General features: G+C 43.2%; 1 protein-coding gene across 1 annotated transcript in view; it reads left to right on the top strand.

The window, feature by feature from the left end:
- The first annotated feature begins 567 nt into the window (after window positions 1-567).
- The window catches only part of BCR (breakpoint cluster region), a 97,685-nt gene continuing 74,468 nt past the window's right edge, over window positions 568-23,784 (top strand). Inside the window, exon 1 of the mRNA XM_010185089.1 lies at window positions 568-2,083. Coding sequence (XP_010183391.1) covers window positions 568-2,083 — 1,516 coding nt within the window. The remainder of the gene's footprint in view (window positions 2,084-23,784) is intronic.

Raw genomic sequence — 23,784 nt, 5'->3', positions numbered from 1 at the left:
CGGAGGCTCCGGGGAGCGTGTGCGCCCGGAGGACAGCACAATAGCCGGGAGGAGGAGACAGGGAAAGGGGCAGGGGGAAAGGAGGAGAGAGAAAGAGAAAGCACAACACGGGGGCTGACGAGGGGAGGACGGAGCGGAGGATTCCTGAGCGTGGCTGTACTGAGGACCGTGCCCGGAACGGCAGGGGCCGGGGGGGGGGGGGGGGGGGGGGGCGGCAGGGGGTTAAAAATGAGAACAGGCAAAAAAATTAGTCTCTAGTATTTTCACAGTTTACCTAGAATATTCTAAAGATGTCCAGATGGGATTAATTTATCTATATGATTTTGGTAAGATCCTCAAAGCCTGGGGGCTGGGGCCGGCAAAAGCTGAAGGAGACGGGGAGGAGAGACTGCTCCGAGGATTGCTGTTTGCCTCCCAGCTTCCCTGCATGGACCGTGAAAGAGACGCATTGAGTTGACCCTGCCGGAGCTGTTTCTGCTTCTACATGTGAGATCCGGTTGGTTTATTCTCTCCACCTATCTCTCTCTAGCCTCCTTCCCGTATTCTCCACTTACTTCTGTATGCAAAATGGTGGACCCTGTGGGGTTTGTGGAAGCTTGGAAAGCACAATTTGCAGACTCCGAGCCTCCTAAAATGGAGCTGAAATCTGTGGGAGACATTGAACAGGAGCTGGAGATGTGCAAAGCATCTATCCGGAGACTGGAGTTGGAGGTCAACAAGGAGCGGTTCCGCATGATTTACCTGCAGACTCTTCTGGCAAAGGAGAAAAAAAGCTATGACAGACAGAGATGGGGTTTTAAACGTGTTTCTCAGTTGCCTGAAGGGGGTGCAGAGCAGCAGATCCAAGACCTGCATCATCACCAGTCTGCTGACCAAGAGGAATATGAAAAAAGCAAGTCACATCATGGGGAGGAAAAGTTCAAACCCAGGATACCCTCTCTGCGGAAGCTGTCTACCCAGAGTGATGGGTCAGACCTGTCGCCTTTGGACAGCCCCCACCATGGAGAGGGAGAGCAGGACAGGTGTAAGTACTATGGTGAAGAGAAACTGAAGAGAGTTGTAGAAGATATGGAGACTCGCTGTGATACAGATGGCTCTCCTTCAAAACACAAATCGGCTTCCACTCGCAGGCTAGCGGGATCTGCTGAGAAGGAGGGATCGTTTGAAACTATTTCTAAGGAAAGAGGGAACAGCACCAGTGTGGCAGCCCTAAGGTCCAATTTTGAGAGGATTAAAAAGGTTAATTCACATTCTTCTGGAGATATCAAGGATGTTGTTGAAAAGCCCTTTTATGTGAATATGGAATATCATCATGAGAAGGGTCTCGTAAAGGTCAACGATAAAGATGTTTCTGATAAAATAAGCTCTCTTGGTAGCCAAGCCATGCAAATGGAACGCAAAAAGTCTTTGCAGTCCCTCCCTTCTAACATGGTACCCAGCTTCAGCGAGTTCCAGAGGCCTGCTTACAGGGGAAGGTCCTCGGAGAGCAGCTTTGGCTATGATGGAGAATATGAGGATGCTGAACTGAACCCCAGGTTTCTCAAAGATAACCTGATTAATGCCAATGGCAGCAACCGCTCGCCTTGGCAGCCCATGGACTTTCAACCCTATCAGAGTATCTATGTTGGTGGAATGATGGGAGAAGGAGAAGGGAAAGGACCTATTCTGCGAAATCAGGGCACAACTGACCAGGAAAAACATCTCACGTGGCCCAGGAGATCTTATTCCCCCAGGAGTTTTGAAGATATTGGAGGAGGATATACTCCTGATTGTAGCTCTAATGAGAACCTTACCTCCAGCGAGGAAGACTTCTCTTCAGGACAGTCCAGCCACGTCTCCCCCAGCCCCACCACTTACCGCATGTATCGGGATAAAAGCCGTTCTCCCTCCCAGAACTCCCAGCAGTCCTTTGACAGTAGCAGTCCACCAACCCCTCAGTCTCAAAAACGGCACAGGCAGCAGCAGGTCATTGTGTCTGAGGCTACTATTGTGGGTGTACGAAAAACAGGACAGATCTGGCCAAGTGACGGAGATTTGCCTTCTGGGAGATGTCACCAGGACAGCTGCTTCCATGGGGATACAGGTGTGTACCAACTTCTTGTTTAGTGTTTTCAATGTATGGAGCAGGAAACAGCATCATGGAAATGAATGGGAGAAGTTTTCTAGGTGACCTTGGGTGAGTTGCTCTAAGGGGGGAACTATTTAACGTGAGAAGCGTGTGGTAATTTTGTAGTTGTCCTGTTTTAGGAAGGTCCTGCAGAAGTATACGTCAGACTGCATTATAGGAATACAGATTTGATTCCCTGAAGGACTGATTCGGGCTTCTCTTGAGAGGATCAACGGAGTCCCATGTTAATCAGTTCTAATAGTTTCAGTATGAACGCTGAGGTGAAAAGGGGCCAGAACTGTTCAGTATTCACCACCAGCTTGTTCCCTCCCTCATTTTCTTGGACTGAGGAGTGGTTAAACTACCTCAGAGGTTGTGGTGTGCCAACATGCTACAACGTGAGGGTTTTGCTGGAGCTTTACCGATAATGATGCTGCTTCCACAATCTTGTTTTTTTTCCTGTCTGTATTAATTGGAATGTTAGTTTTGCATTCTGTCTCGTGTCATCCTTCAATTAGAGCTGATTGGAGGTGATGATTGGGCAGCCCTGTTCTTGAAGCTTTCTGCTATCACTTCAGTGAAGGAAGAACTTGGAATATCAGGAAGCCCTGAGGGAGAGCTGTTAATTTCAGTGGAGTAAAAATTTTTGTTTGGGGAAGAATGGGCAATGTTTGAACCCGTTCTTACGTAAGCCATTCAGGCATGCAGGTGTGTCTGTGGAATCACAGTGGATTTCTAGTTGGTGGAAGAGGCAAGCAGTGAGCTATTTTCGTTGAGATTGATTTATTGAATGTATGTAGGCATCTGAATCTATTCAGCAAGGCAAGGCACATAATGTAAATAGTATTGTGTGCTAACACCAGTAGTATTGTATGCTGTAAATGAAAAAAACAGTCAAACCCAGCAATGAAAAACAGCCAGTGTTGATAATTTTGATAGAATTTTATCATTCTAAATCTGTAAGTTATCGTCCGAGTTTCCTTTGTCTCTTTTGAATCTGTTATTAAAACAAGGGGTTAACATGCTGTTTGTCAGTGTGACTGAATTCCTGAAGTAGCAGATGAATCGAGAGGCCTATCGGAGATGTCGTCACTTTCTCAGGTTGTGTGAGTTTGGTGTATTCGTTCTCAGAAGGGTGACTCTGCTGGAAGGCAATGCCTGGTTTTTTCCCTGCTGATTTTTTTTTTGCCAGCAAAACTCTGGGGAGCAACAATGGAGGGAGAACTCTTACCTGCCTCCCTGCCATCCTTGCACCCTGTTGTATTATTGGAAGGCTGTACAGTTGTCATGGATGTTTGCTGTACATGAAACCACAGCACCCTGTCTTCACAGTGACTTCTCCCTTATCAGATTGTATATGCATACTTGTTTTCTACCTGGGACGACTGCATTCTTGTATGGTTTTATGCATACATTTGTATCTTATGGGTAGTACTTGCAACGCAGGGGAGAGACTGGATCTTGTGCTGGTTTAAACTGAGCTGCAGCCATCTGTCTCTGCTCTTGTTTACTGATGCTCTTTAGATGACTGGGAAGCCTCCTGGCAGTTGCAGTTTCTGCAGAAGGAAACAAAAGGGCAAAAATAACAAAGGTTGATAAAGCTTGATGATAAATTCAGCTTTCAGAAAAGCAAGAGATAGTTTTTATTTGAAATAATTTAGCTGGGATGCAGTGATGAATAAAAAAATGGGCTGCTGAAAAGTCGGAACAGTTAAAATTTCTTGTTGCGCTGGAAAGCTTTGTGCCTTGTTCCTAGGGATGACCACACAATTGCAGGCAAGGACAGCATGTAACTGATCCACCTTCTGCTTTCCTCAGCATAGGGGGTAACATGGCAAGCTGAGCAGGAACCTTCACCAGATGGCTAATCATTACTGTCTTGCACATTAGCTGGTGGCAACTTTTTACTAAACCAGAAAGGCTTATGCCTTCAGGAGCACTGTGTTTCTGATTAATTCCTACTGGGCATAATTTTATATAAATTTTCTTTCTTTCCTGATTAGGAAGACTTTTGAACTGAAACCAATTGGCAGAACCTCTTCATAAAACAAACAAAAGGCATGAGGGATCACTGTGTGATTAGCTGGCTGGCTACCATTCCCAACTATCATGCTCTGATGCGGACTGTTCTCCATCACCATGTGATATGAAAGCAGTTCACAGATCCAGCCAGCTTTTCCTGCACCTGTGGTTCAGTCGCTGGTTCTGCCAGGCTTCCCTGAAGTTTTGGTTGATCAGAGAGTGCAAGTTTGAATCACAGCAGGTTCTGGCCAGCCTTAATGTTAATTAGCATCAAATGGGATTTGTTCAATAGTATTTGGCTTCTTTGTGCATCCAGATTTTTGTATGCTTGCTGGCTTTGCCTTTCATGACTCTGGCTGTAATAATGCTGAATGGGGTGTGGACAGGTGCTATGTGAACTTTCTGTCTGGATCTGCTGTCCCAGTGCATCTTGAGCTTGTCCAGGGGACATGTGCTGTTTTGTTCAAATTCTTTCTTGAGTTCACAGTCAAATGATAATTTCTTACTTTTGTATTACAAAAATCAAAACAAAACAAAGAAAAAGGACTAGAAGGAGGTCACCTAACTCTCAAGTGAATGGGATCCAAGCCTAAATCTGAATCTCAGTTCTTGGAGATGGGTTATCAAAAAACGCAAATCACACAAAGGTGGTATTGGCTTGTTCTTTTTTTTTTTTCAGGGAGCAGAATGAGAGCTTCAGGGTTGAGATTTTGTAGTAACTCTACTTTCTATTAAACGCACTTGATGGAGCCTGGGCAAAGATATTTATGTTAGGATGAATTATGTATCACTAATTTCCTGTAGTGGGAATAGCAAAAAAAAATAAATCACATCTTAACTCTGCATTAATCTTGAATACTTTTATTCTGTGGAGGAAGAACAAGATTTTCCAAATTCTGTCTACTGTTAAACAGTGCAGAGACAGACACAAGAGAAGTCACCCATTGTGCATTTCTGCTTATAATCAAGGGAGGAGTTGCACAGTGCCATTGTGCAGTGACGAGGCCTTGCAATGGCCTCAGTTAGGACAGTTTTTTAACTACTCACAGTATGGTAATTGATGAGCACACTCATCAGTTGGAGTTGTTGCTTGGCTTTATGGATAGCTTAATTAAATCAGTGCATACTCTCTCTTAGCTCTGTGTGTGAAATGATTTTGTCTATCAGCGTAACAACATGGAAACTCTATCTGGAGTCCATATAGGTAATACTTACCTGTAAAGCTGCTTCCTTAAAGGTGTCTCAGTAGTGCTTCCATTCACTTGAGAGGACTTGATAGTGCACTCCTGCGAGTCCTGCCAAGCTCCTTCTCTAGAAAGCTACCAACAGCCATAGTGCTTAATATAAGGTCAGTTTGGGAATATGTGTAATTTAATTCTGTTGAGAGTAAAGTTTTGCTTATTAAGGTAATCCTTGACAGTACTTAAATTTAAAGCTCCAAAAAGCATGCAATCATGGAAGGACACTGTTCTGTACCAGTTTCTACAAGGGTTTGTTCCTGAGTTACTTGCATGTTTGAGACCTTGGACAAGTTTCTTAATTCTGCACTTCTGCCACCCACTGTTGTATTATGTGGATTGTACAGGATGAAGTTTGAAAAGTGCTTTGCAATGTTTTAGCATTACAGGGACAACTCATGAGGGAAAGTGCCAGTGCTGCTGCTGCTGTTTAGAAACACAGCTTTCCTTTGAGCATCTGAGGCAGACTTCAGTCCACTGCGTAGTGATTCTTCCTTTTGAGCATCTGAAATATAGGAACCTTCATAATGTGCAGCTCATTCGTTAATTTTAAGAGCTGCTGGACATGGGTCCTGCTGTCAGTACACGACTTGCATAAGGTCAGGAATGAGGTTTGAATTATCTGCGACACTTGTTTAGTTCATTTTGCTATTACTTTTTAAACATGTTTTAATCCTTTGCTGTGATGATCAGTGAATTTCCTAGGAGCACTGATGACAAGATGCTGGTAAATGCCCCCCCCACTCCTTGCTTTCTAGTGATTTAGTGGCTTTTGAGATTATCAAGCTGCTTGTGCTACCACTCCCCTCTTAGTCTGGGAGAGTGAAGAGCTTCCTCTCTTTCTCTGCCAGATTTCTCTTTCCTTCCAGCTGAGTTGAGTGAAATCTATGGAGCTTCTGCTTTACATCCCCAGTGACTACACTGGACTCTGCAGTCCTGTTTGTTTGCTTTGTTCCTTCTCCCACAAACGGTTGGTAACCTTTACCTCAGGCCTACCATAAGTAACGACATGCAGATAGATTTTTATTTTTGCTTTTCTTAGGTTTACCCCAGAGCATGGACTTATTCCTACCCCAAGGTTCAGGTTCTTCTGCAATCACAAAGCACCTGCATTTGAAATGAGACTTTAAACCTACCCAGACAGCAGTTGCCTGATGCTGGGAAGCTCTGGAGAGTGGTGATGTCACCTGCTCTGTCTGTGTGAAGCTCATTTTTGTGGTCCATGACAGAGATATCAAAGTGGGACTGGCTTTTCTATGGAGTAAGTAGACAGAGAGCTATGAATCCTGCAAGTAATGAGTTAGGTAGAAAGCCGCTTGTCACCCCTGCGTAATTACCAGCAGTTCAGAAGTGGTCTGTCTGGCAGTAGAGATGTGCCCACTTTGTGCAGTTGCCATCGCTGCATGAGGGCCTACCAGAGAGGCAGTGACCTGTGGCTGGGCAGGTGAATTGTAGTACTTGTGCACACCTAAAGTTTGGGAGCGTTGTAGGAACTCAGGGTTAGGACTAAGCTGCAGCTTGTGGATACCCATGCAGCATCCGTACTGTGATGGCCACAAACTAAAATGCTGTTCTGTATGCCAGAACAGTCAGACCTAGGTGATTTCAGCATGGTGATTTCACAGAGCCAGGGGCTCTAAAGCATTGCAGTGAATGCCACACAACAAGATGATGATGCCGCCTTTCATTTAAGCAGGAAATGTGTAGGCAAGAGGAACCACAATATTAAGTCTGTGGCTCAGTGAGCTGCTCCTGTGGTTCTTGCTGACTCTCTTTAAAGTACTGAAAAAGCACTGGTTTATGGCCAAAGCAGCTGAACTGACAGATGTGTATGAACTGTGCATCCATTCTGCTTCACAGTTGTCAGTCTCTGTCCAAAGGGTTTCAGAGGAAAAACACAGGGAAGGTGCTGCTTCATACAAAATTTTGATCGTGCCTTGAGAATTGACAGGGATAGTCGGGAGCATCTGTGGGCTTATGGCCTGCCCCAGTGCAAGACCTCCTCTGAGATGAAAGCTTCTTTCTAGGTGGCTGAAGGAGAAAGAAGAGAAAGGAGGAGTAGAAAAACCTGATGTCCTGGTACTTTTTTGCTCTGCCTTCCTTTTCTGGATTAGAAAGCTTTTCAGCAGTTTTTCCCTTGCAGAACCAAAGGTGAGCATGGGAGTGAAGAACCTGAGGATGGGGATGAGCATGGCAGAATTGGTTGGGGTTTGGAACTAATGAAGGCACTGGGCTGATGCAGTGAAACTCATTGCTGTGTGAAGGAAAGGCAAACATGGGGAGAAGATGGGTCTGTCTTCAGATTGGTATAAGCACTGACCATAGCTTATGAAGTGATTTATTGTGCATGTAGGTGGTGGACTTCAACACAGTGAAATACACTGGGGAATGAGGTCCTTTGATCTCCTCTGTCTTCTCATCTCTAGCAAAGCATCTGTGACAATGTGTGCAACTTGAAGATTTTTACTGTTTAGTGTAAGTATACATGACCCTATGTACAGACTTCCAGAGGTGCAAAACTGGAACATTTTACTTCTGATTCTTGCAGTTATGCTCTCTCAAGGTAATGTTGAGACAGAGAAAGCTAGGAGTTTACTAATTTGTGGAATCAATTGCTCTACCACCTTTCCTAAGTGCTTCCATTTATCTCTGGTTTGGATATTTGTATAAAATGCTGAGTACTGTGTTCAGTTACTCCTTTGTTGATGGCTTGCTTTTCACTGCCACTAGAAAGTTACACTGACATATGAGCAAAGGTAGTAAAAAGAGTTGGGTGTAATGGGGAGTATACACTCTAAGTAACAGACTTAGGAGGGGGGAAAAATATGGTTTAATTAGAAAATTTGCTAAACCTTCAAGTGTGGGTTAGGAAATGCTTATTTCATTACTGAGCAGCACACTATAGCCGATGGTATTGACTGTTAAAAGAAGTGTTGGGGAGGGCAGAGAGATTTGCAATCCAAATTTGGCTATCTGAAAGATGGGCCGGCAAAGGAGACAGAAGCCTGTGAAGGTTTGGGCCCCAATAACAGCCTGGAAAGAGGTCTCTCTCTTCCAGTTCTAGTGTGTTTAGTAGTCTCTAATGCCCTCCCTCTCTCCCCAGCCTCTCAGGGATAACTAGTTATCATGCAGGGGCAAGGGGGACCTGTATTTCAGCTTCAAGGAATTTTGGAGGTCAGTCCATAAAGGTTAATGAGGTGAGGCTTGGCAAGCTGTTTGAGGAGAATTGCTCTATTTCAATTACCAAGGGGAGCATATTGCTGTTCATGAAAATCAGACTGATGATTGGAGGCACAGCTTATCTGGAGCTTGCTTTCCCCCAGAGAAACCAAGACTAGCAGGTTTTTTTTTTGACTGTCTCCTCTTTGATTTGTTCTGCCCAGTCAGATAAGCATGGAAAGAACAATAAGGACCTGATCCTGTTCTTCCCTGGTGAAATGTCATTGACTTCAGTAATGTCTTGCTGGCATATGTAGGAAAAGAAATGGTGGTCTGGTACAGGTCGAATGGCAAATTTGCTGTGGAGGTGGAGGGGTAGACTGCAAGTGGCAACAGAAGTGCTAGCATGGATTAGTTTGGGTGAACTGCACCTGAATGAGGTACTTACAAAACAACAATTTGAGTGTCTTAAGTTACAAAGCAGGTTTTGGCCAGCTCACTGATAGCAAAGTGGATTACTTTCCTGATCGTATCTTTAAGTTGCATGTGATGCGAAAGTAACTATAAACAGTAAGGAAATGCTTGAATGTTGCTCTGTCTTACTGCTGAGGCAGTTAGACAAGTCCGCAACTTTTCTATACTTGTTTTGAGTTGTACTGTATGTGCTTTAAACTGTAAAACTGTCCCTCGTAGGACCAGTGTGTTGTTTTTCTGTCACAAAATCTGGTTGCCGTTTGCAAATCTTCCTGTTGCTAAAATAACAAAAGCATGTCTCCCTTTTGTCTTCTTTCCAGCTGCCAAAATGGTGTCTCTCAGACCCTTTCTTAACCAGGTTACGGCTGATGTAGTAATCAGATTATTGCAAATGTAATTGGAATCTCTGTTTCAGAGAAATCTCAGTCCAAACGTGGCAGCTGGAGCTGAGTTAGTTGCTCATGCCTACATGAATACATGAGGAGTATGTGTGTGAGAATACACAGCTATTGGCCTGTGGGAAGAGTGAATTAGTAAAGTTTAGTCTGTTGGTTTATAGCACTGAATTGCGCCTGTTGGTATTGCAAGCCCTTTGTGTAGTTGTTATCTTCTGTTATTCTGTTACTTGCAGTCATTTCACCAGTCCTTGTTGCTTCTGGGTTTTTTGTTTGTTGGTTGGTTTGGGTTTTTTTCTTTGTTTAGGTTTTTTTTAATTATTATTTTGTGGAGGGAGGAATTCTTTTCTAGGGAGAATAAATCCACCACAACCTTCCTTCTTTTAAAAATAATATATAACCTCCCCAGTCCTCTTTGGGAGCTTCTGCACAGGTTAGGTCTCACTCTGGAGTATCCAAAAGCTCCAAAATTACTTGCAGATTGGTCTGTGACAACAGGATAGTAACAACTGTAGCAGGCTGATTGGGAGCAGTATTATCTGAAATCTAAAAAGTCAGCTTTTGCAGTAGTTGTTTAACAGTGAGCAACTTGTGTGTTTGGGCTTGGCAGCTCCTCTGTGTTTGTGACCTGTTCTTGACGTGTGGAGAAGTGCACTGTGCAGCCTTGGCTCACTATGTGTGTTTACTATTTCTTAAGGACTTCAGCATATTCTTTGCTCAAGACTGAAATGTAACAACTTCTCTGGTGGGCTATGTGCCAGCTAATATGTTATCAGAAATTATACACTGCCTTGGCTGCAAAGCTAGGTAAGGAGTGTCTATTTTGAACCTGCGATATGGGTGAGGCTGGAACAGGCTGGGCTGTTAGGATAGTTTAAAAAGGAAAAAAACCACCAAAAAACCTAACAAAACCCTCAGTTGCCTACAGCCACATCTGTGTGTTCTTTTGAAATGAGCCGGCAGCTTCCTCGAATAATCTCTTCTGAAGAAAAATATCTCATTCCCTTGAGCACCAGGCCTCAAATGTGTCTGAGCTGCTAAAAAGTAAACGTGATTGCTCTGTTTTCACTGGGGAGGTGTAACATTCGAACACAGAGAACTGTATCTGCCGCAGTCTACAATTACATAGCACGGTATGATTTTGCCCAGGAAGCTGGTAATGGTCTGTCAGCCCGGCTGGGCTCAGGGCTTCCCAAAAGAGATTAGATTATGGTGCTTAGTATGAGCCAAGGCACAGAAAAGCGTGTTTCTGTGACTGTTAGCATCCAACTGCTCAGTTCATAGCAATCTTTGGTTTTGCTTCCTGCTAACCTATCTTGGCTCCTGATTTATTATTATTAATTTTTATAATGGTCAGCACTGACATTACCACGTGAAGTTTCAGAAAATAATATGCTGAGTAAGTGAGTTGATCACTGTTGGAAGACTTCTGTATTTCCCCCTGTCCCTGCCCTTTACCTCTTCAGCATTCTGTTGCCTTTGCTAGATTCTAGGTTGAATGAGTGTGGGAGTTCCCTTCCCTTCCCTGGATGTCTTGTATAATTTTGCTTTACGTTCTCCTGAGGTGGTCATTGGGCCTCTTAGTCTCATAGGAGTGAAATCACTGTCATCTCTCTAAGAAAACATAGTAACGCCTCAATCTGGCAATGTTCTGTCGTTGTCTTTGAGGAAATCGTGGTATTTGGATGAATGTATTTGTCTTTTCTAATTGTTCCACTTGAATTTATGGATTAGCCAGCAGAGAACATCCTGTTGTAAACTTCTGTTGCTTTCTCCTGTCTCAGCCTAAATTGTGGTGGATACCAAGCCCAGTGCTTAGTTGCGATTGAAGGTGCTTTGTATAGGTGGTGTGCAGCCTGCACTGCATCAGTGGCTGCAGTGAAAAGCAGCACATCTTACAGTCTGTTCCTTGTTATACTTTTCTTGTTTTTCTTTAATAGAAAGCTGATGAGTGAAATCTGAATTGTAAAGAGGAAAAAAAATCTGGTAAGCTGTAGTCTTGAAAATAAATTCTTCAGCCTTGGGACATACACCACTTCTCTAGTCTAATATTGATCACCCATAGCTCCTGGTTACAGGGTAGATGGATATCAGGAAGAGAATGCTTTAGCTAAGTCTTGAGTATTTTCTCAAAGATGCTCTTGCCTTCCTAACTTGCTGTAACAAGTATCTCTCAGCTCACATAAGCATGCTCCCCAAAGGCCTTCAAGAGCTGCTTCTAACTATGACAAAAAAGTAGTACGCTGAACACAAGCAATATGTTGGGGCTAACAATCACCTGAATAACTGTTTGGGCGAACCTTTTGTTCAGCCTTTTCTCCACCAGCTCCTTTCCTAAGGAACTTACCCATAGAAATGAACTATGCTGCGAATCACGTAACTAGTTTGGGTGTTCCCTGGTCTGCTGTTGCCTTCTTTCCTAGGAGACCTGTGATCCCTTGATTGTAATGAGACCAAAAGGCAGAGGTTGCTAACAGAACTGCATGATGAGTGTGTATTTGGTCAGATGGAGGGGTCTGGTGTGGCGGAACAGGGGCTATGTGTTTAGTCCTCAAGTATCTTCAGAAGAGCCAGCGTGTGCTCCGTTCAACAGGGAACCCAGGAACCACTGGCTGTCAGACACTTACACAACTTAGGTACATTTACACAGCAGTTCAGTTTTCCAGCACAAAGGCCTTTGGCAAACCTGACTAATGTTCCCCCTGCTCTTTTCTGATGATAGGGATCAAGAAATTTGGCCCCTCAGTTCAAGAAGGACAGGAAACTGCTGGAGAGAGTCCAGCGTAGGGCTACAAAGATGATCAAGGGAGTGGAGCATCTCCCTTCTGAGGAGCGGCTGAGGGAGCTGGGTCTCTTTAGTTTGCAGAAGAGGAGACTGAGGGGAGACCTCATTCATGTTTATAAATATTTAAAGGGTGAGTGTCACGAGGATGGAGCCAGGCTCTTCTCGGTGACAAACAATGGTAGGACAACGGGTAACGGACACAAGCTGGAACACAGGAGGTTCCACTTAAATTTGAGAAGAAACTTCTTCTCAGTGAGGGTGACAGAGCCCTGGACCAGGCTGCCCAGAGAGGGTGTGGAGTCTCCTTCTCTGCAGACATTCAAACCCCGCCTGGACGCCTTCCTGTGCAACCTCATCTGGGTGTTCCTGCTCCGGCAGGGGGATTGGACTGGATGAGCTTTTGAGGTCCCTTCCAATCCCTAACGGTCTGTGATTCTGTGATTCTGTGTGTGAAATTTCCCTGTGTTCCTTTGGTATTTCAGGTGGAGTATTGGGCTACAGGTCTGGCTGCCTTCTGGAACTGATCTGTACTGACTGACAGTAATGAGAGGCTGATAGCAATTTTGAGATTGTTTACATGGTCGGGTGCTCTTGTCATTCAGATGGGGGCTGGGTTTTGAAGAAAATTATTTTCCACTTTCCTGTATTCCTAAGTGATGTTTGAAAACATAGCCCAGAGAATGCAGACCTGTCACAGCAGCTGTTTAGTCTTTGGAGAGGCACTTCCTCAATTTGATATGCTGAATTTCTTGAAGGTCCTCCTAAGCACAGCTGAGCAGTTACACAACCCCATAAGCCTTTCCCTCCTCTGCGGTTGTTGAGAAAGCACACTGCTTTGTCTAGAAATATATACATAGGATTTATATATCACTTTGACCCTTTCTAATCCAAATCAATTTTGCAACTTCTGTACACACTGAGTGAAATAACTTTACATTAGTAAACTGATGGTGAAAGTAAACTAAAGATTTGGAGCCACTGGTTAACATGAAACCGTATCAGAAACTTCAGTTTGATGCTCATTCCTCTCTTCTTCTGTATTAGGGAAAAGAAGATGATCTTGCTTCCCTCCCACTTGTCTGTCTTGCCAGGTCAAAATGAATTTTACTTAGGGTTTTTTTTTAGTAGGCATGGAGGGAAAAATATGTTTATTAAGTTTTTAGGGTATCTGAGGCTATGGAAGATGCCTTCCTTTCAGCTGAGTGATCATCTGCAACGAATTTAAGTTCTGTTACACCATGGTGTGATCTCAGCTGTTTGAATGTGACTGACCTGTCACGTTTGTGTTCAGCAAACATGCCCTAGCCCTGACCTTGACTACCCCAAACTTATTCAGGCTTAAGCACTGACCTATACATAATTTGTTGTGGTCTCATCATCTGGTCAAACTAAAACACATACTAATGTGATCTACGCTCTGCTTTGTTTTGTGCTTGATATGTAAACTTAATAAAATTCATACTGCAGATAAAGAGTTGCGCATCTTTCCACAGTCAGTGCTTGTCCTCCATTCCAGTACTTGTATGAAATCTCAGTATCTCCACTTAAAGCAAGGAATAAGACTTGATTATCTGTTGTGTAAATGCCTTCTGAATATATGTGCGCACAAGAAGAATCCGAAGAGGAAGAATTTCTGAGCTTAAATCTTTTATTCTCTCTGTAGGTGTTTCAGACTGGTTTCAATATATGTGCAAGTATGCACTGATGCAAAGATACAAGCACGTTTATAAAGTCCCACCTAAATTTCATAACAAGGTTTTGGTTGTAATTAGACCAACATCTGGTTTAGGAAACATTCTGATGCTAAAACTTTTTCCCACTAATGGGCACTTGCCGTGTAGGGTTGCTGCACGTTGCGAATAGACTTTTGCAGTAGTATTTGGTGGTTGTGTTGTGGTTGTGTTTTTTTCTTTGTAACGAAATAAGCAATTTGCAAGGTTTTTTTCAAACATGTAAAGAATGAAAAGTGAACTTTAAAAGAAAAATAGCCTTGGGTTTGTAACAAGCTTTTATCTTGTATAGTGATGTGCGTAAACACATTTCCAAGTGTTTTAATGAAGAAGTGTGCAGCTCAATTTTTTGAGATGCTGATGTTCAGGCTTCTAGCTGAATTTTGGTGAGCCCCAGTGTCCTGGAATCCAATTTGATGCATTACTCCTGAACCACACTTCTTTTAGCTGGAAAAGGGATTAACTTTCTCTGTATGTACAGGTTTAGAAATGAGTGTATATTCCTACATAATTGTCCTGGAATCCAATTTGATGCATTACTCCTGAACCACACTTCTTTTAGCTGGAAAAGGGATTAACTTTCAGGTTTAGAAATGAGTGTATATTCATACATAATTTTAAAAGGAAAATACTGTAAAAGAAGAAAAACCAAAATGATGAAAAACTCCTCAAATCTGTTGTTGGAGGCTTGCCCTGTCACTAATTTCTACCATTTATATTCTTTCTTCCACTACTGCTTGCTTGCTTCTTAATTCTGTGTTCCTATAACTCATTCCATTTCTCCTCTAAATAATAGAGTTCAAAATCTGGGTTGTATTTGCCTACTTATGGCGGTGATTGGTTCTGCTTATATATTGATCCGTTTTTTCCACATTTTCCTTTGTTTGTTTATTTGTTTAAGATTTGAAGCAAGGACTGCCTTGCCTTACAATGTGTACTTGTATATGTCTTCCAGTATTTTCATATTATACCCCTTGAGGGGCTAAGTCTTGATTTAAATTGTCTTTTGGTGATAATGCTTCATGCCGTGGCATGCTGCCGTCGGTTGTGCCAACAACTGTTCATTTGTAGGTTCATGCTGAGAACTGGAGCAGGGAATTTATCTGTGGTTTGTTTCCTTTTTCTTCCAAGCTGAAACGAAACAAAAATCACAAAACTCCCCGAACCAACACACACAACGCCTCACACCGTGGATCCCATCCATTCTCCCCACAAATGTTTGTGTTGGAGCAGCAACTGATTGGTTGGTGTTGGAGCGGAGGGAATATAATGCCACGAAAGACAATGTATGCTTAAATCCCCAGTCTGCTGGGACTCTGAGGTTGTTAATTTAAATAACAATAGGAACATGAATGCTGAGAAGTCATGTTTAACTTTAGCAGTTTTACTTCTGATTAGCCAGCTGCTTTGGGATTTCGGGAAGAGGTTTGGGGTGAGCAGAGTGCCTTTTCCCTAGTCACATGCTTTGTTTCTGGTGTTGGGGGGCAGGAAGAAAAGGCAGCCTAAGGACTTGCTGATGTTTGAAATAGTCTGTTCTGTAGAATAAATCCAAGTAGAATGCTAGGACTGGAAATGGGGGAAAAGATATACTTAGAGTCAGTATTGTTTGTGACACAGACCAGATGACATCCGAGTCCATGTGACTGACTCCCCTTTCAGATGCCTATTTAAGTGCTTTGTATTTTTAATGATTACATCAGCAAATACACTGACTGTTTATGGCCAGGAGAAAATGGAAAAGAAGGTAGAATTATTCCTTTTTATTAAGACTAAAGAAAGTCTGTAGCATCTGCTCAAAGATTGTTTAGGTGATAAATCATCTGGAAGGAGGACTGTATAGATGTCAGGTCAGCACAGCTTTTAGAGGAGAGTGGATCACCTACAGTAACTTGCATTTGGTTTCTAGAAGTGTATGTCTGAGTGCTCATGGGCTAGGATTTCATATTGTTTTTATGGTGCAATTACTGTAATGAGGCACCTGCAATGTTACATCTTACAGCTACATAATAGGTGAATATTTTCCCTCGATAAGTGTTCTTGGGGAAGGGGAGTTTTAGAGGTTATTGCTAGGCCTTCTTACACTCATTTGCTTTGAAATAGAAAATATAATTGTCCTGGCCTGATAGTGCAACTAAGATTTGTGTCAAAGAGCATGATTTGCTTAAAAATCATAGTCTAGAACAAGGAGGGTGCAAGGGTCGCCAGAAGAAAAAAATAGATAGCTTACAGCATTGAAATATCTTTACAGTTTCTCTTTTCAATTTTATTTAGGATGTTTACTTAACTCCAGATAAGACTTCTGTTTTTACCTGTGAGTGCTAGCTCTGCACAGATTTGTGAGCTCTTCTGACTTAACCCTGCTGAATTCCTGCCTGTACAGCAGCCAGGTGCTGGATTTCTGGCTTCCAGCTTCTTTTGCTCTTTCTGTTCCTGTTCAGTCCACAAACATGGAAAAAAAATGCCCCACCCTGCTGACTCATTGTGCCCAGAGCACTCCCTATATTCCTGAAATAGGATTCATATCTGAGGCAGTCTGAACAACTCAACAGAGATGGGTCTGGTTCTCTTCTGCTCAACCTCTTTTTAAAATAGCTGGTTTCTTCTCTTAGGCCCATGCATCTTCTCTACGTGCTCTACCTGGCCTCAGCCCTAAGGTGCTTTCCTTATCTCATATTCATTTACAGGGCTTTTGCGACAAATACAACTGTTGCAGAAATCAACTAGTATGTAGAATAATCCTTTTTACAGGTTTATTCTGATACTCTATTGGGTATTTAAGTGAATTTAACTGCATTGTTTAATACGTCCTTGAAGATGGTTCCAAATGAAACCTGCTGCTGTCAGATTCAGTCATATCTCTGTACACATACCAAGTGTGCCTGGGAGATGTCAGGCAGTGCCGTAGGCAGTGGGGAAGGGTTGCTATTTATAGGGGAAAACTAGGAGTAGCAAACCACTTACACTGTTTACCATTGTGCTGTCTACAACTTGGTCTCTCAGATAATACTCAGGAAGCCTAGTTGCTCTTCAAGCACTTGGAAGAAGTTATTTCCCTGTTACAAGGGCGAACTCGTGTTCCTTCTGCCTCTTCTCCACCTGACACAGTATGCAGTTGGCTCACCCCAGGGCCAGCTGTGCTCCTGTATGTATTCCTTTACCTTGTTTTGCTTTGGGATCAAAGGACTGTGTGAAGGCGAATGTCAATTATTAATTCTTGGTTTTAAAAATACACAAAGTGACACACTTTTTCCCCTTGATTGAAGTAAACAGCAGTCTGTTTCTTCCCGTCAGCACACTCTGCAGCCCTGTTGTAATGTCTCAGGTTTTGAGTTCTTGCAAACAAGTGCATCCTGCAAAGGGCCGTATTTGGCAGTGAAATAGTCAGCGAAATGCCTGGAAAAGATCGTGACAGCCTTGAGCACAGCCCTTTGGAATGTAGCAGGTTCCTGATAAAGCAAAAATTGGGTGGGTGATTGTTTTTCAGAGAAGCAGACCTGTAGAAAGGAATAGTGTTCAAAATGTTGGGGGTCATGTCTTTAGAAAATCTTGGGGTTTGTTTTGACGTATATGGAAATACAGTTTTAATGCAAGTCTGTGTGAAACTTTTGAGTAGGTTCAGCTTTGTACTTGTAAAAGGATAATGTGGCATTCTAACTATACAAATTACTGTTTTGAAAGAGGTTGGCTTAAAAAAATGCATATAGGGATCTTGTATCTGTCTAAGGAGCGAGGAAGAGAAAACTCAAAGATTTTCTGCATAAAAGAGGAAGGAAACACACGAAAACTGGATTTTTCTTTACAAATCATCTCCTGCACTACTGTAATGATATGGGCTTGTCTGCTGTTGGGATCTGCAGGTGTTTCAAAAACAGTTAAACTGTCAATAGCCTGTTCATCCTGGGAAACTGAGGCTCTGATAATTCCAAGTAAAGTGTCCAAGATCATTTACAGATGATGGGTCTGGGATCTCAACCCTGAACTTTTGTTAATCTCTAGGACAGTCTTTACTACGTGTATCTCAACTGTGAAGTGAGGTGGTAACATAGATGCTAAATAAGCTTTATCCTGGCTCCTCTCTGTGGTGGTTAGGTGAGCCCGGTTTAACCTTTGTTGTTTTCACCAGTTCTGCTAGAGCCCTGCAGTGGACAGGGCCTAAAGGGAAAAGCTAGTTAAATCCACATAACCATCTTGGCTTTCCATTATTACTGCCCTTTTGTTGGCTTATTCCACAGGTACTTGACTGATAAAGAACCATACTAGTGACCACAGCTTCCTTTATTTAACCAACTAAACAGCTGATTTTAGATTACTAATGCACGTAAATGAACTAAAGCTATAAAGTAGTTTGTCTCATTACCAGACTCCTCACTAGGAAGCTCTTCTGTCTTTTCTTTCTCTCCAAACACTTCTACAGCAGCTAGCACAGTAGAATCCAGGGTTTTGTTTGTTCACTTACTACAGTGCAAGCAACACTTCTTCTGCCCATAAACTGTGTTAACTGAATGTTACTTTGTGATATAGAAATTATGTGGCAGAAGAGCGTTTCAGGGAAGTCCAGTCTATTCTCCCTCTGTGTTTGCTTAAGAAATCAACTCAGCCTCTGGCTGGCTACAATGAAGGAGACAGGAATAAAAAAAAATCCAGTTTTCCTGTGCTGCAGGATTGACTTCTGGACTAACCAGCTTTTCTTATTTACATTTCTCCAAAGGCAGATCTGTATGTTGGGGTTTTCTGGGGAGGTGGGTTGATGTTTGGTGTGGGGTTTGTGTGTGTGTGTTTTTTAACTGCTTGGAAAGGTGCATTTACAGTAAAGGTCATTTGTGTTTCAGATTGACTTACTAACTAGTAAGTTCCTGCCTGAACAGTACTCCCATAAATTTTAAAGCTTTTTAGGTAGGTCTTATTAACATTCTCTTGTAAGATCAGTGAGACAAGCTGGTGTACTTCCTCAGCAAAGGAATGCAACTATATTGTGACTGCAGTATACTAGCGAAGCCTAGAAACTTTCAGTATCTTTCTTGCAGCAGCTTTGACCAGGTTTTCACTGTCTGGTAGTCTATTTGTACCTGTTTTTGGGGTTTTGGTTGCTTTGGTTTTTGTTGTTGTTTTGTTGTTTTTTTTTCCTATTATTATTTCCAAAGCTCATGTGCTGGGCCCTTTGCTTGTTCTACCTCTTAAGGAGAACTTAAGATTTTAAAGTTGCTAATGCTCTGAGTCAGCAGCTCTCTGAACCAGCCTTTGTGGTGAGTCAGTTTACACTAGTATCAAGAAATAAGGTGGTACTCTTCAAAGAAAAATAAATACCCAGCCCTCAGGGAATGTACCATCTGAGTGGAACAGCACCTACACGGCTCTCTTGACTTTCTTGTGAATAACCCTGCAGCGTTAAGCCCTCCTGTGTATGCACCACTTGTTACTCATCGTAGGCTTTTTAATGCACCGGCATCAGTGTGATAGACTTCCACAGTCACACAGTTGTTAAAGAGGACTAGACTCCTGTTGTGAGCTAGTGTTGGTAGGATTCCTGTCCGCCCCAGTGCAGTGGAAGGAAGAACTTGATTTCTGCATTGGGAAATTGCTTTTATTTTCAGGTTTATTCTCCCTTTGCCCAGCTGTGCAATCCGAGCTATCAGATATTAAGCCTAGTCTATCTCCTGATCCTTTGCTGTGATTTTATTTGCTCTTTTCTTGACCATGGAGGTATGTTGATTTTTGCCGTGCTGTAACGTTAAGATTACTTCTCCCCTGTGCCTGGGAGCAGAAATGTGTCTTCCTCAGAAGTGGCTGCGGTCATCTCAGATGCTGACGTCCTTCTCTGTTGACAGAGTTTTTAATTGTGGTGTTTTCCTCCCTTCTCAGTGCCCTTTACCATTCCAGTCTTTCCTGGTTTCCTGTCTGTTCATGCTATCCATAGTTCAGTTTCACATGGGATTAGTTTCCTCTTTGGTGTTGATCTCTCTATCCTGAGCCTAATTAACTGCCCTAATTGCTTTTTGATTCTGGGATAAGAATCCTTTCTGTGTATGATTTACTGCTGCATGAACCCACGTTCACCCATTAGACTAGCACAGCCATATAGTTGAGTCATACCCTCATCTCTCTTCAAAATCCAAATGCCTTTTGTTTCTGAGTCTTTGTGTCCCTGTCTCAATGTTTTGCTTTTTAGTCTCCCCTTTCCCTCCATTCTCTAGCTTCATCTGCTGCTGGTACAATGCTCTGTCACCTTTGGGGCAGCCCTGAAATGTGACTGGAAGGGAGGAGGGTGGACAGGTTGTAACTGCAGCGGCGGCCTTGGGAAAGCTGTACCTCATGTAAGTAGGAGTCTGTGAATCACTGGAGGGGGCTAATGGACTTGGCAGGGATGCTACTAGCTCCACTTCTGCTAAATTGGTTATTGTTTATCCTTTGTAGATAGCACGGGTGTTTGAGAGTCTCAGGTGAAAGACAGGGGTCAGGCTATAGTACAGAAGAATGTATGAAGGGAGAGCAAGTAGCTTGAGATACCTGAGAGTGTTAAAGCAGTAAAACCGCCCTTTATCTACTCAAAGTCAGTTGTTCTGTTACCCTTAACCTTTGATATGCCGTGTGTTTATTGTCCCCAGAGGTCACTCTACTTCTGTAAGTTGTAGAAGAGCTGCAGTTATACTGAATAGTGGTACAGTTGTAGCAGCTATACTGCGTCAGAGTTACTCAGTAAGTACATCTTTCGTCAGAAAGGTTTGTGAGACTGCTGCCAGGGAATGTATAAGCAAAGGCTTAAGGAAAGGACAATAGTTCTGTGGATATCATCCTCCTAAGTCGTTGCCAGGACTTCCCGCTCACTCCCCTCTTTTTTTTTTTTCTGATTTCATTCTTCTGAAAATTGGGCACCCAGTACTGAGATGGTGGGGAGAAAACGTCTGCAAATCAACAGCATAACAAGAAATAGTATCTGGGTTATATTGCTCTGCTTTCATATCTCAAAACTGCTGTGGCACCATTTCTAGCTAGAAGATACAGGCAGGGATTTTCCAGAACAGATTGTTCATGATCCACAATGGCCCAGCCGGAGGGAAAGTAAGTAGCTGTCACAAACCAGGATGAATAGGTTGCCTGTCTGCTCCCTCCTGAAATGTCTGACCTGTCAAAGCAGTCAGAATCAGGGTATATGCTGGAGGGTAAGCCATATTTACATAATATCTTGGAGGGTGTGCGAAAGAGAGATGGAGTTGAGTGGGGGGAAGAGGTGACATTTAATCCCTTGCTTGGTGAACCGTAAAGGTTTGCTTTGTGTTGGTCTGCTCCCCTGTGCTTCCCTCCGACTTTAATGGCTGTGATGAATGACAAATGGAGACAGAGCAGTGAAAACAGGAAACATAATTCTGCAGAAATAACTGGTGGGAAAGGGAGGGAAGAAACGGTAAATAAAGGAACCCCAGCTTTCATGGGGCAGCCCCACAGAGCAGCTAGTGGCTTGTCAAGGAGAAGGAGCTGCTATTCTCTGATGTTACCAGGGGGTCGTCTTGAACTCCTGATAGGGAGAGGAAGGCCTAAAAGCAGGAGAGATGTGGTCTATCCTGTGTTGGTTTTGTTGTTTGTTTTGGCTTTGTTTCTTTTTTAAAAGAAGATTTAGAACCACTTGTCTTGCCTTGACTACAGTGTGAATTTTGGATGGGATGTCATTTATATTCACATATTGTTTATAGGCTGCAGAGGCCCTCAGTTTGCTCTGGTTGTGAGCATTGCTCTCGTATTGTTATTCAGTCATTTGAGAGCAGAAGGGGTGGAGGAGATGACTGCATTAGCTGTATCTGCGTAGGGAGAGAGCCATTTAGAGCAGTTAGGGGCGGCTCAGCAGGAGCTGTTTTGCCTCGGATTACTTTTCTCACTTTGCTGCCTCTGGGCCCTGCTCATTGATTGCTCCTATGTAAAAGGGGGTGGGAGATTCACAGTTTCGTTGCACACCAGCAGAATTACTGTTTGCAAGGGAGCAGACAGAAAGAGTTATGATGGACACAATAAAAGTCTTTCTACTCGTTGAACATTTTAGGAGGCATTGGATTGCTTGTTGACAAGGTTGGAGGCTCAAGGTTACCACAAAACTGGATGAGTTGGAGCAGTGAGGCCTGCTCACCTAGAACTGGTTAACAAGGTTCTTCTAAAGCATGCTCCAGTCCAGCCTTCCTTATCTCCCGTCTGCTGATCATGTTACTGAGGTCAGTGAAAGGCAATTTGTCTTCTGACTGCACAGAGTCCTGTTGCCCTGTAAGACAAGAAATCCTGACTTGAGTAGAATCCCTTTGGTATGGCATGGTACAGTGGAAGAAGTTGTGACTGTTGAGGTGGAATGTGCTTTGCCTCTTTTCACTTCTGTCATCTTCTTGTGGAAAATGAAGATGATGATTTCCTTTGTAAATTGGTTTGAACTTTACTTAACGCAAAAGGAGGCAAATCCAGGCCTGAACTGCCCGTGGGCATGTCTGAACTCTGCCCTGTGGCAGCTCTTCATTAGGAATGGCCAACAGCACCACAGAGCTTTGGCTGTGCTCGCTTCTTCCAGTTAACTTGGGTTTAGATGCCTTTCCTGAAGCATGCTGGGCGTGGCTTTTTAATTTTTTGTTTTTACATTTTTTAAAATCTATATGGATCAGGAAGCTCCAGCAGCTGTACAGTATCTCTTCTGTAATAACTGGAGGGGGAAACTAAGTTGTATGGATCAGTACTTCGGGGCTTTTTTCCCCAACTGCAGCCCATGTTAAAGGAAGCAGTGGTCTCGTGCCTGTGTACATGAACCACCAGGGGAAGTTTGGTGGTCAGTAGTTGTGTGGAAGGTGCCAGTGACCTGGATGCTGCAGAGCCTGGGCTTGATAAAGTGATACAAGAAGGGCAGGTGAAAAACTGGATTACTCTCCTGTTTATTTCCTGTTTTCTTATGAGTATGGATCTATAACAGTGTTTATTTAACCATAATTAAGTCAGTGTTAGAGAAATTTACCTGTGTATATTTCCAGGAAGTTTCAGCCTATTTCAGCCACTACCTGTATGTTTGTGAATGTTGTAAGGGTTTGAGAAATACCATTTGCCTGGCTCTTGCACTCTGACCTCTATGTAGCTCTGCTTCCATTCTCGGTTTCCTCAGAGTGCTGCTGCTTATGTATTTGCCCCATCTAACCCCCATTAATCCAAGAGTTTAGTGCTCAAACTTCTGCTGCCTGGCCCGCCTCCGAAGTTTGCAAGGATCCATGCAGAAAACAGCTGGTAGACCAGCTGACAGCACTGAAAAACAGAAGGTGCTGTCAGAGCTGAGCTGGTGTTCATTAACTGAGTTGTGCTGCAGAGTCTAACTCTGTACTTAGCTTGAAAACTGCAGGATGAGCCGGTGCCTGAGCGGAGTGTGGTACCTCTACGTTTGAGTTACACTGCTTGAGTTTTAGAGGGATAGTGGTTGTTTAACTAGAGGAACAGAGGGGAAGGTGGAGAAACACTTTAAAAAGGGAACACACATTATAAATGTTATCCAAGCATGTTATATTGATTCTCCTATTGTCCCTTCTATGGTTACTATGCTAGTTTTGCTTACCATTTTCTCTTATGTTTTAAGGACTGAATTTTGAGGACTTGGGAAGATTGTAGCTTTTCCTGCTGCTTAGATACACTTGCTGCTGCCACCACCCTCCTAGTTTGCTACATTGGCTTCCAGCTGGGGTCTGCTGAGAGCTTTCACCTGTTCACGGACTGCTCCCCTTCTGTGGCGTTTTAGCTTGCCACTTGTTCTGATCCACCTGTTGCCTGTGCTGTGGAAGCCTGTTGCACACCCTGTTATGGTATCTGCATGCTGGCTGCCTGGCTATGGGGCAGGACTGGGATCCACCGGCAGCATGCTAGTGCTCACACG

Source organism: Mesitornis unicolor, unplaced genomic scaffold (assembly GCF_000695765.1).
Source record: "Mesitornis unicolor isolate BGI_N332 unplaced genomic scaffold, ASM69576v1 scaffold10045, whole genome shotgun sequence".
NCBI classification, from domain to species: Eukaryota; Metazoa; Chordata; class Aves; order Mesitornithiformes; family Mesitornithidae; genus Mesitornis; species Mesitornis unicolor.
Note: the sequence above shows the minus strand (reverse complement) of the source record. Positions and strands in the feature narration are given on the sequence as shown.